The sequence below is a fragment of the Cydia splendana genome, chromosome 18 (assembly GCF_910591565.1).
Source record: "Cydia splendana chromosome 18, ilCydSple1.2, whole genome shotgun sequence".
NCBI classification, from domain to species: Eukaryota; Metazoa; Arthropoda; class Insecta; order Lepidoptera; family Tortricidae; genus Cydia; species Cydia splendana.
In genome coordinates this window covers 4,252,218-4,265,343 of record NC_085977.1, presented here as the reverse complement: position 1 = coordinate 4,265,343, position 13,126 = coordinate 4,252,218, and the positions used below count along the sequence as shown (strand labels likewise).

The 13,126-nt window shown below is 43.5% G+C and overlaps 1 protein-coding gene across 1 annotated transcript in view; it reads left to right on the top strand.

Moving 5' to 3' along the window:
• The window catches only part of LOC134799644 (ubiquitin carboxyl-terminal hydrolase puf), an 84,163-nt gene that overhangs the window by 10,399 nt on the left and 60,638 nt on the right, over nt 1-13,126 (top strand). The window contains exons 15-32 of the mRNA XM_063772083.1: nt 222-300; nt 2,908-3,092; nt 3,340-3,520; nt 4,035-4,182; nt 7,787-8,087; nt 8,472-8,658; nt 10,115-10,243; nt 10,859-11,038; nt 11,129-11,245; nt 11,336-11,452; nt 11,543-11,659; nt 11,750-11,866; nt 11,957-12,073; nt 12,164-12,280; nt 12,371-12,487; nt 12,578-12,694; nt 12,785-12,901; nt 12,992-13,108. Of these exons, the coding sequence (XP_063628153.1) occupies nt 222-300; nt 2,908-3,092; nt 3,340-3,520; nt 4,035-4,182; nt 7,787-8,087; nt 8,472-8,658; nt 10,115-10,243; nt 10,859-11,038; nt 11,129-11,245; nt 11,336-11,452; nt 11,543-11,659; nt 11,750-11,866; nt 11,957-12,073; nt 12,164-12,280; nt 12,371-12,487; nt 12,578-12,694; nt 12,785-12,901; nt 12,992-13,108 (2,560 nt within the window). The remainder of the gene's footprint in view (nt 1-221; nt 301-2,907; nt 3,093-3,339; nt 3,521-4,034; nt 4,183-7,786; nt 8,088-8,471; nt 8,659-10,114; nt 10,244-10,858; nt 11,039-11,128; nt 11,246-11,335; nt 11,453-11,542; nt 11,660-11,749; nt 11,867-11,956; nt 12,074-12,163; nt 12,281-12,370; nt 12,488-12,577; nt 12,695-12,784; nt 12,902-12,991; nt 13,109-13,126) is intronic.

Below are 13,126 nucleotides of genomic sequence, written 5' to 3'. Positions count from 1 at the left end.
GCCACTCTCAAATTTTTGTAGATTAAAAACCACCTAATGTATCGACCTAAATTACGACATACTGCAAGCTAGTTGTTTATCCACACACACTGGCGATCAATCCTTTTCCTTGCTGTTTTATCAGAGTGTCACTTAAGACTCGATCACATTCAGGTTTTGGCCGGCAATTTTAACATTTCGGTAACAGAAATTGTGACTGAATTATATTTTGCCCCGCGCAGGTCTGTGGCAGTCTCGCTTCGTCTTTTGCCGAAGTTATTCTCATCATTTCAACAACTACGCGGAATGGATATGCATCAGGTAACATTATAGACTCATAAAAAATTTCATATCTTGTTGAGTTACATTAGGTTTTGTCTCTTTCTTACCAACAAAAATTTCAAAATTAGCATTTCAACTAAATACGGTTTTATGGATATGAATAACGACTATGTGGCAACTAATAAATACTTCTAGCTAGTCTATGGCCATTTGGACAGTGCTGTCAGTGTTTGAGTTGTCAGTTTATGTTTTTGTGAAATAAACGGTCTTGTGTTTTCAAAATGGTGTATTAATTAATTACATCCATAAAAGTACAAATATAACAATCTGGCGACGAGACGACTACGAACAACGTGTGATAACATAAAAAAATAGTTAAAAGTGAATGTTAAATTTCGAGTGTGTAGTTTTGAGGTTATGAAAAAAACAAACGACAAACGGTAATAGGTGATTTATAAAATCCGGAAAAAAGCCTGGATACAAACAAAAAAGAAAGAGGAATATCTATATTGGACTACAGAAAAACACGCAAATTATAAGATGTACTTGATTTCGAACTTGGAAGTTTTTACCGGAGGCAACTGGAATGCATACAAAGAACAACTGGAGTGTTTCTTCATTTTAAATGACATTGATGCCAGTAAGAAAGTACCACTACTTATCACAAAGCTTGGAGCGAGTGTCTACGAACTTCTTACAATTATATGCACTCCAGACTCACCAGTGGCTCTCACATATTGGCAAATTTGTGAAAAATTAGAGAAACATTACCATCCTGTTAAAAATTATGCACTGGAACAAGCTGACTTCAGAAAGAGAAACCAGAAAAAAGACGAAAATTTAGATAAATACATACTTGAACTAAAGAAGTTGTCTAAAAATTGTAATTTTAAAAATCTCAATGAAGAACTCAAAGAACGGCTTTTAAATGGCACTTTGTATGAAGCAGTGAAGTTTGAATTGCTTAAACAGGCAGACCTACCATTGGAAAAATTATTGGAAATTGGAAAAACTGTGGAGACCGCATATAATTTAACCTACAAGAGTCAAGAAAAAGAGACCCAACCACAAATGTTCAAGGTAGAAAGGAACGAAGGCTATGGTCCGCGACATGAGGAGACCAAATTTAAACCACAGGCAAGAGAAAGCACTGGAGTTTGTTTTTGTTGCGGAAAACAGGGGCACATGAGAGCTGAATGCACTTTGCGAGGGAAATTCTGTAGCGAATGTGGTATGAAGGGTCACATTTTCAAAATGTGTTACCGAAATAAAGATAATTGGAGGATGAAAACCTTAGATATGGCTGATGAGGTAATGACTTACAAATCAACTGTTAATGAGGAAAAGTGTGAGCAGAAAAATTACATTCCGGGACCGGAGCTCTGTGATATGTTTTGTATTAGTGAACAAGAGAAGATTCCATCAGCAAAGTTAAGTATCCAAGTAAGTGGCAATTTGTTGGAGGTTGAGGTTGATACCGGACCAGATGTAAGTACCATTACCTGTTCTAATAAGGAGCAATATTTTCCAAATTTAGAAATAAAGCAACAGAATGTAATTTCTACAAAATGTGACCAATCAACCTCAACGCCATTGAGTGCTTTGGAAGACTTAAGTTTGCCGTATGAAACTGTTAATGTAGAAAAACAAATATTTTATATTGTAAAAGATGGATTACCAAGAATTATTGGAAAAAAATGGCTCTCTGTACTTAAACTTTGTCTTTACTATATTATATTGTGTAACATCATTCAATTCTGTAGAGTTGGATGGCCTGATAGCAATAATTTAGGAATAGAATATGATTCTTATTATTCTAGAAAAAACCAAATTACCTTGGACCAGGACTGTGTTTTGTGGAGTTATCAAGTCATTATACCTTGTTCGCTTAATGATGAAATAATGTTAGAGCTGCATGCCTCCCATCTAGGTGTCACTAGAATGAAGGAGATAGCGCGCTCCTACTTTTGGTGGTTAGATTTCGATAAGGACATTAATGAGATATCTAAAAATTGTAAGGTTTGTCTACAATGTATAATGTTTGGCAGGGAGCTGAGGTGCCGTTTCTCACTGCTTAGGCCTCACCCAGTAGCTGGCTTAATTGATAAAAGATACTTACAACAGTCATTGAAAAATAGTAATGTTAGTGAAAAATTATCTGTCCGGGGAGAAGGGGGAGAAGGTTATGGGTTTAAGGTTATTGTACCTGTTGTAACTTATGAGGTCGAAGTGGAGGGGCAAAGTTGGAAACGGCATACTAATCAGCTACTAAAATGTAGTCAGCTTTTAGAATAGATTTTTACTAAGTGGGGAAGAGTGTGGCAACTAATAAATACTTCTTGTTTACATAAACCTATAGCTAGTCTATGGCCATTTGGACAGTGCTGTCAGTGTTTGAGTTGTCAGTTTATGTTTTTGTGAAATAAACGGTCTTGTGTTTTCAAAATGGTGTATTAATTAATTACATCCATAAAAGTACAAATATAACAGACTACATGTCCATCATGTAATGCATTGTTTTATTTAAAATGCACAGTCACTTTTATACATTGTTGTTTCTAACCGGCCTAAAGTATTGCTGTTTTATTTTGAATCTTATTACAATGCTCACAAAGCTTAAAGTAGTAACATAATATCTCCATCCAGGTGGTAATGTGGGCAGAGCGCGAACGCGGCATGATGCGATTATTTCTCGAAGACCTGCGTCACTACGCGTCCCAACCGCGGGCCGCGGGCGAGGCGGCACATTATGCGCACATCACAGAACTCACTGTTCGACTGCACTTCCTCACCGCCATCTTCTCGCCCGTCGGGTCGCCGCAGCACTTCCGGTAAGACAGTTTCCTGTCAGGGACTAATTTATAAGTTACAATTTTATAAGTCTAAGTCTTTTATAAGGCAATACCTACCAAAACGCCCCTCGCCATTGGTAAAACGCGTGTCAAACTCCGTTTTACACCTATTCAGGGCTATTTCACTCACTGTAGTGAGTATTATGACATACACCGAGCATAGTGGTTCAAGTAAGAAAACCACAATAATTAAACAATAATATAACGGTTTTTTATAACTTAACAGGTTAACAGTAGATCAAGTAGAAGAGCTATGGCAGTGTCTCGTGGTCCGCGGCACTCCAGAATGCGCCGACTGCCTGTATTCCTGGCTGCTGTCGCACACCAAGTCGCCCGAGCAGCACGCGCTGGGCCTGGACGCGCTCCGGTTCCTATACATCGAGAAGATGCCCACCCTGGACCCTGAGGTACTACTCAGACAGTTGGAAAGTGCCTCCTGTCTTCTGTCGCATTACGCGCAGACTTGCAGAAAATGATCTAACTTTCGATATACACACATGAGAACATTACAGTTGGATCAATGTAACGGGGGTTCTGAACCCCAAATTTTTTTGGACACATTTTGAATAGTGTCTTTACATTTTGATAATATTTTTGGTTGTTTGGTAGCAGCCAGGACAATCCAAAAATGTCATCAAAATGTCGAAACATTTCATCAAAAATGTGTCCAAAGAAAGTAGGGGGACAAAAACGCTCTGATTCTGACCCAAATCACGTTGCATTTTTTTATTTTATGCAATACTAGCGGACCCCCCCCCCCCCCCCCCCCCGGCTTCGCACGGGTTACACCTAAACCTTCCTCAAGAATCACTCTATTGATTGGTGAAAACTGCATGAAAATCCGTTCAGACGGAGACAGACACGGCGGGGGACTTTGTTTTATAAGATGTATAGATGAAGTGACGTTTGGTTTTTGGACAGACGATAAGCATCATGGGCCTCAGCCTGTACCAGCAGCTGTGCAACCTGGCGCGGATGGCGCTGGGCACCGGCGGCACCGGCGACGCGCACCCGCACACGCTCGCCATCGACCACCTCTGGAAGATCGCTCTCCGCGCCAACAGCACCGGTATGTGACCTGTGTGCGGTTCCTGCACCACTTGGCATTATCATTGGGCCCGCCTAATAACTGTCATAACATGACGGTATTTAAGGATCCCACGTCTGACGTTAACTATGCGTCGAATAGGCTAGATGACAAATTTTCATTTATGGCATCAATCGATCAGGTTTGTTTTTAGGATCAAATGTCTATATGGGACCCATTGCATTAAGAGCGCTCTTACAAGAAAAGTCGAAATAACGCAAAATTGATGATACTAGTCGACGAAATTCAGGACTTTGTGCTCATTATTAGAAACAATGAGTACTTGTTCCAGTAAAAGCGTCTTCTTATCTTTTTAAATATCGTTGTAAATATTAGAAAAAGGACTTATTAAATTAGTAATGATTTTTTTTCTGATGGTCGTTTCCGAAAAACCCCGTGAAGCACTGAATGGCAAGCTCTTATTTGGAAATGTTGAGAAGTTTACTCTGCTAAACCTGGCTATTTTCTATTACTAATACCCTGTACTTTAGGCATATCAAACGATATTTTTCCTACACACCTTTGAGAAAGAGAAAATCAAAGTAAAACGAACTCAATTTTCTCTCCGAAACAAGTGTCAATTCCTACGAAAATCTACTTAATATCGAAGTCATTTTCATACTCAAGCAATCTGCAACGTTTGCTTATACTGTTGGTATACATTAGTGTTTATGAAATTCTACTATAATTTTTTGGCAATTTTTTGAAAACTACTCTATATTACCGATGACGCGCGCTGCGCCAGCTCAGTGCCGCGGCAGAGCTTGTAGAGGCAGGACGAGTGTCGGTCGGCTCCGCACATTTTCAACGGCGACAACGAGATTTTTTATCATTGTGTGCGGCGGGCGCCGTGTAAAACGCTATACTGTGTGCGTGTAAACCGCAACGAGAGACTTTGATCCTAGCACTGTTTTTATAGTATTATAATTTATAATGGTACAGTTTAATAAACTACCGGACAGGATTAAAAATATTTGAAACGACCTGACATTCTATATGTATTAATTTTGACTCAAGATAGTACTCAGGGTCTGATGATGGAGCCGGAAGGTGGTCACCGGTACCAATCAACCATGCAACTAAACCACTTCGTGTTTAGGCTCGTTTTATTCATCTCAACAAGATCTTTGACACAAGATAGTACTCATGGTCTGATGATGGAGCCGGAAGGTGGTCACCGGTACCAATCAACCATGCAACTAAACCACTTCGTGTTTGGGCTCGTTTGATTCGTCTCAACAAGATCTTTGACACAAGATAGTACTCAAGGTCTAATGATGGAGCCGGAATGTGGTCACCGGTACCAATCAACCATGCAACTAAACCACTTCGTGTTTGGGCTCGTTTGATTCGTCTCAACAAGATCTTTGACACAAGATAGTACTCAGGGTCTGATGATGGAGCCGGAAAGTGGTCACCGGTACCAATCAACCATGCAACTAAACCACTTCGTGCTTGGGCTCGTTCGATTCGTCGCAACAAGATCTTTGACAAAAGTTAGTACTCAGAGTCTGATGATGGAGCTGGACTGTGGCCACGGGTACCAGTCTACCATGTAACTGAACCACTTCGTGTTTGGGCTCGTTTGATTCGTCGCAACAAGATCTTTGACACAAGATACTACTCAGGGTCTGATGATGGAGCTCGAAGGTGGGGACGGGTACCAGTCTATCACGTAACTGAACCACTTCGTGTTTGGGCTACGTGTTTGGGCTTCGTGTTTGGGCATCGTGTTTGGGCTTCGTGTTTGGTGTATCACCTAGTGTCAAAGATCTTGTTGAGACGAATCAAACGAGCCTAAACACGATGTGGTTTAGTTGCATGGTTGATTGGTAATGGTGACCACCTTCCAGCTCCATCATCAGACCCTGAGTACTGTCTCGTGTCAAAGATCTTGTTGAGACGAATCAAACGAGCCCAAACACGAAGTTGTTTAGTTACACGATAGACTGGTACCCGTGGCCACCTTCCAGCTCCATCATCAGACCCTGTGTATCTTCAGTGTCAAAGATCTTGTTGAGACGAATCAAACGAGCCCAAACACGAAGTGGTTTAGTTACATGATAGACTGGTACCCGTGGCCACCTTCCAGCTCCATCATCAGACCCTGTGTATCTTCAGTGTCAAAGATCTTGTTGAGACGAATCAAACGAGCCTAATCATGTTACTACATGGTTGATTGGTATCCGTGACCACCTTAATCATCATCATTATCATCAGATCCTCAATACTAGTTCGTTTTTAAACCCTCGTTGATACAAACTTTACAACCTATAGGTACCAAATGCTATGACGAAACATGTAAATAAGCGAGTACCTATAATTTATTTCGAGTAATACTTATACCTTCATAAGTACGAGTATGGGGCTATTCATAAATTACGTCGTTTCAAATGGAAGGAGGGGGGGGGGGGGGGGGGTCTGGACATCGGATGATGGTAGTATGACGTAGGAGGAAACAGAGTCATCCGAAGCATGATTTTTGGATGATTTGAGGGGTGGGGGGGTCAAAAATCGTCAAAAATAGATGAAAAATTAATTTATGAACACTGCACACACTTACATTTGCACTGCATTTAGTATTTTCGTACTTACCAAATAACAGTTTTAGGACTTTAAAAGTTAAGCACAGTTAGTGTTGTTATGGTTGATTTCAATATGCTTCGCGAAGGATCAAGAATGTTTAATCCATCATTGTAGTGCGAGTGTGGTAGAAGGGATCGGCATACTGAGCTCGCACGGCCTGCCGCAGCGCGTAAAATACCTAAACTCGCTCAACGCCGAAATGTAATAGCGCTCTTAAAGCAATACAAAAGTCAGAAATGGTAGTCAAAGTCCGACAGTCGGACTTCACTCGCGAAACGCTCTTAACAAAACGATAAGTGAACATGATGTCAAGGTCACTAAGACTCCATCTTGAAGTATGGACAAAACAAGAAAATGGCGTTTTTGTCGGTGAAATATTGCGTTTATGTGTATAGTTGCTATACAATCTTTTTTGGGATAAAATGTAAGGAATCGAATGGTATCCTTACTGGAAGTAAAAAGTTACTTCCAAAAAGTTTAAAAAAAAACTTTTTGGAAGTAAAAAAAAACTTGTTTTTTAAACTTTCAGGTGCTGTATTTTTGTATTATTTCCATATATTTTTCTAAAATCCACATTATTGTGATAAATTGCTCATTCGCTATCTATTAGAGATTTTGTTATAAAATTCAACATGTGTCATCATCCCTATTCATTACGAACATCATCAGCTATACTTGTCAGTATGCTGCTATTCCGATGTCCCAACTCTGTCGTCGCATACACCACACAATACATTTTCTACCTTGTCACTATAAGCTTTTTTCTTAGTAGCTTCGCATTTGTATGGATTTACTAGTAAAGGTAGACGTCCACATATCCGCACCGTGGCACAACCGGATCTTGTATGCAGTATGGCCCAACAGTGACACTAGCGGAAATTAAGAGAAATAAAAACATTGAAGTACTTTTATCGACGACATCTGGTGGTATAGTCCAACAACACGTGGCATTTGCTATTTCTTTTGTTTACTGTCAACTAACTTGTAAACTTCTTTCCAGACGTTTCCATGGGCGCCATTCAATACCTGAACAGCTACTACATGGGCCAGCAATTACTACAAGAGGACGACTTCGTCTCCAAGTGCATGTTCCATCTCTCCTCCGCAGCCGAGAGGCTCATAGTGAAAGAGCAGGAAGACGAGAGCTCGATACCGTCCATGACGTGCGAAGAGAAGACAGAGACGGAGAAGGTTCCGGATAAACAGAACATTTATGAGCATATGACGGAGGATGCGGCGCTGCAGTGTGTGCAAAGGGCGCTGCTGTTGTTGAAAACACATTTGGATACATTTAAAAGAAGGTTTGTTTTTAAAATGCTTGTTTCTTAGCTTTGGGTTATAGGAAACTAGAAAACGATTATCGCGTTAGGATATAGATAAACATGTTAGTAATTACCATTATCGGATAGAATTTTGCGCAGGTTCAATATTAGAGTACATACCTAGTTCACATACCTAGTTTGAACAACTTTTTGAATCAACTATCTAAATATTCATTTATTATTTCATGGTATTTCTTGTCGTTAAAAATTGGTTCTCGATAGCCAGAGCCAAATCTCAAATAGCCAGAAATATCATCATAACCTGATAGATACTTCATCAGTAATTTTTCCGATGAAAAGGCGATTGATATGCCTTGATATTGATCTCGCGACAGGTTATTAATCAATCGCTTTTTGCCCTAGATATGCATATCACCTCCGCCGCTGGGCGCTAGCGGAGACAGGAGCTTGGGAAGGCACGGGCGGGGCCGGCACCGTACGGCTCACACTACAACCGGCCGGCGCGGGACCTCGAGCGTCGCTGAGCTTACATCATTCCGACCTTGTCGCACATCTACGTGCCCACGTTCACTGCTGGTGGGAGCGGCAGGTAACACTACCACAGATAAACATGTATTATATATGAATGCACAGGCAGCTTATAGCTGATACGTATACATTTTAATCCTGTATTTGTGCGTGGTCCATTTCTAAAGTTAAATGAAATGATAAACTTTATTTTAAGGCAACTATTGTATATATAGTTAAATACCTTAAAACTATCATACATATTATTATAAAATATATCTTAAAACTAAAAACACACAATTATGAAAAATATGAAATAAAATAATTAGTTATTAAATTTTAATTATAAACTGTTTGTTTTTAAAAGAGTTCACTGAGGGTGCACTCAGTGGCGGTACTTCCATACAAGCCCAAAAGCCGGGCTTGCCTTAGTTGCCTTACCGAAATTACGTAGTGATAAGATCAATAATCAATATAGATTATTTTTAAACCGCGCGCCAAATGAACCCATATTATTAAATTCAAGCAACAGTGCGCGGACCGCGGCGCCAGCGTGTTGCAAATTTTTGCCGTGGTGGCGCCTCGTCCGCGCGAAAGAAATCAGGCGTAGAATGTTCTAGCTATCCAGCTCGCACTCGTTGGCTTGCAACCGGTCTTGCTTATTCGTCCCGCTCTAGGCGCTCTTAGCCTACAAACCGCCATAGAACGATGTAACTATTTGTTGGTATGTATAGCAATTTTATAAGGCGATTTAAGCCTGGCTTTTGGTGTGAAGTTAGCTGCATAAGTTCGCACGGGCACGCGTTTACTTCAAGTGTATTATTATTTAGTCGAGTCGGAAGTAACGAAAGCTCAATTTAATTAAGTGAATTTGAATTAAGTAGTGAATGTGGATTTGTTCGTTTATTGTGTTAACAATTGATAAAGTTGTTCCTTGTGACGGTATGAGATGCGTCCACATAATATTACTCAACGAAGGCAAGGTAAAATCGTTAAACTTTGTAGAAAAACGGGATATCATGTCAGCGCCAAAACCAACACCCGACTTGTGTATTCTCAGAAAAGTCAGTCGCATTAAGATAAAATTTTGTACAGCCGTTTACAAAACACAAGGATTGTTGGTTTACTCCAATTAAGGCGTAATTAGAGTAACAGAGAAAGAAGGTAGGTCCTCTGATATGTTTGTAAAATTCTATCTAGTAGTTATAGTAGTACCTAGTATGCCCTGTGCGCTTTGATAGCTCGCCGCGATAATTACGCTAGCAAATTCATTCATTCTTCATGTTTAAAGTGAGATTGGACATTTATTACGAAAACATATCTTTCGGCTTGCCTTACTCCAAAACCGTAGGCACGCCACTGGGTGCACCGTGCACTGATTACGGATTCGGGCAAAGACTTTCCAGACTTTCACTACGCGGTTATACAGGAAGTGTCGTCTACGGTTGCTACTACTCTACGACCGTGTGCTATATGTTGAGTCTATTTTTGAAAAGTTTTACTTTGAGTTTGCTACAAGTACTATTTTTATTATTTAGATTCAAGGCGAGGAGGGTGTAACGGCGCTGGCGACGGACGGTCCGCTACGTATGATCACACAGGGGCAGGAGCTGACGATAGACTACGACGAGAGAACGCTTTACGACATGGGGTTTAAGGACAATCAGGTCAGTTACCATTATGTTAATATTAGTTATGAAATAGCTGACGCAGCGTATGCTGAGCCCGTTCCTTTTGCCGCACATGCCATTTTTTTTTATCTTTATTATTTTTTTGTAACCTGTCTGTTTTTTGTGTGGCAATAAATGGTTTCTTATTCTTATGTTTTAACTTGTATCATAATTTAAAGGTTTTAATTTCATAGTCCTTAAATTGTAAGTTTAGTATTCACAGAACACCAACTTTCTCCGTTTCATGCTACCCGTTCACGTTTTTTCCCTTTTTGTCTTTTTCTATTATGTGGTATGCACAAAATAGTAGCCAATGCTGCTTCTACTTTCTGTATTGACAGCATTCATCCACTGTATACGAATATAGACACGTCCAGATCAGGGGCCGATTGCATATCAACTTGTAACTAATAATTAGCGGAGATCTCCTTACAATTCCTTTGATTAGAAAGAGTCTTCTAAAGGTACATTTCCGAACCGCTCGCGCACTGCACTACGAATACACGTAAGCCGATCATTTCGATAATAGTTCGCAAATGGCGCTCAAGCAGTACTTTCGCGATCTATTTGCCAGATTTCCGCACGCCTTATGACCGAGTAATCTGTTTCCAGCTGGTGTTCGTGTCAGTGGGAGTAGGCGCACGCTCCGCCTGGGCTGAATGGCCGTCGGCGCAGCCCGCGCCGGCCCGCACTCGGCTACCTACACTGTTACTACTGGACCCCGCCTACTTCAACCATCTGTTCACGCTGATGCAAGCGCTGGGACGCATGCGAGAGCCGGGCGCTACCGGGGTTAGTACATAGACAAGTTTAGAAACAGATTTATTTAGAACAGTGGGAGTAGGCGCACGCTCTGCCTGGGCTGAATAGCCGTCGGCGCAGCCCGCGCCGGCCCGCACTCGGCTACCCACTCTGTTACTACTGGACCCCGCCTACTTCAACCATCTGTTCACGCTGATGCAAGCGCTGGGACGCATGCGAGAGCCGGGCGCTAACGGGGTTAGTACATAGACAAGTTTAGAAACGGATTTATTTAGAACAGTGGGAGTAGGCGCACGCTCTGCCTGGGCTGAATAGCCGTCGGCGCAGCCCGCGCCGGCCCGCACTCGGCTACCCACTCTGTTACTACTGGACCCCGCCTACTTCAACCATCTGTTCACGCTGATGCAAGCGCTGGGACGCATGCGAGAGCCGGGCGCTACCGGGGTTAGTACATAGACAAGTTTAGAAACAGATTTATTTAGAACAGTGGGAGTAGGCGCACGCTCTGCCTGGGCTGAATAGCCGTCGGCGCAGCCCGCGCCGGCCCGCACTCGGCTACCCACTCTGTTACTACTGGACCCCGCCTACTTCAACCATCTGTTCACGCTGATGCAAGCGCTGGGACGCATGCGAGAGCCGGGCGCTACCGGGGTTAGTACATAGACAAGTTTAGAAACAGATTTATTTAGAACAGTGGGAGTAGGCGCACGCTCTGCCTGGGCTGAATGGCCGTCGGCGCAGCCCGCGCCGGCCCGCACTCGGCTACCCACTCTGTTACTACTGGACCCCGCCTACTTCAACCATCTGTTCACGCTGATGCAAGCGCTGGGACGCATGCGAGAGCCGGGCGCTACCGGGGTTAGTACATAGACAAGTTTAGAAACAGATTTATTTAGAACAGTGGGAGTAGGCGCACGCTCTGCCTGGGCTGAATAGCCGTCGGCGCAGCCCGCGCCGGCCCGCACTCGGCTACCCACTCTGTTACTACTGGACCCCGCCTACTTCAACCATCTGTTCACGCTGATGCAAGCGCTGGGACGCATGCGAGAGCCGGGCGCTACCGGGGTTAGTACATAGACAAGTTTAGAAACAGATTTATTTAGAACAGTGGGAGTAGGCGCACGCTCTGCCTGGGCTGAATAGCCGTCGGCGCAGCCCGCGCCGGCCCGCACTCGGCTACCCACTCTGTTACTACTGGACCCCGCCTACTTCAACCATCTGTTCACGCTGATGCAAGCGCTGGGACGCATGCGAGAGCCGGGCGCTACCGGGGTTAGTACATAGACAAGTTTAGAAACAGATTTATTTAGAACAGTGGGAGTAGGCGCACGCTCTGCCTGGGCTGAATGGCCGTCGGCGCAGCCCGCGCCGGCCCGCACTCGGCTACCCACTCTGTTACTACTGGACCCCGCCTACTTCAACCATCTGTTCACGCTGATGCAAGCGCTGGGACGCATGCGAGAGCCGGGCGCTACCGGGGTTAGTACATAGACAAGTTTAGAAACAGATTTATTTAGAACAGTGGGAGTAGGCGCACGCTCTGCCTGGGCTGAATGGCCGTCGGCGCAGCCCGCGCCGGCCCGCACTCGGCTACCCACTCTGTTACTACTGGACCCCGCCTACTTCAACCATCTGTTCACGCTGATGCAAGCGCTGGGACGCATGCGAGAGCCGGGCGCTACCGGGGTTAGTACATAGACAAGTTTAGAAACAGATTTATTTAGAACAGTGGGAGTAGGCGCACGCTCTGCCTGGGCTGAATAGCCGTCGGCGCAGCCCGCGCCGGCCCGCACTCGGCTACCCACTCTGTTACTACTGGACCCCGCCTACTTCAACCATCTGTTCACGCTGATGCAAGCGCTGGGACGCATGCGAGAGCCGGGCGCTACCGGGGTTAGTACATAGACAAGTTTAGAAACAGATTTATTTAGAACAGTGGGAGTAGGCGCACGCTCTGCCTGGGCTGAATGGCCGTCGGCGCAGCCCGCGCCGGCCCGCACTCGGCTACCCACTCTGTTACTACTGGACCCCGCCTACTTCAACCATCTGTTCACGCTGATGCAAGCGCTGGGACGCATGCGAGAGCCGGGCGCTACCGGGGTTAGTACATAGACAAGT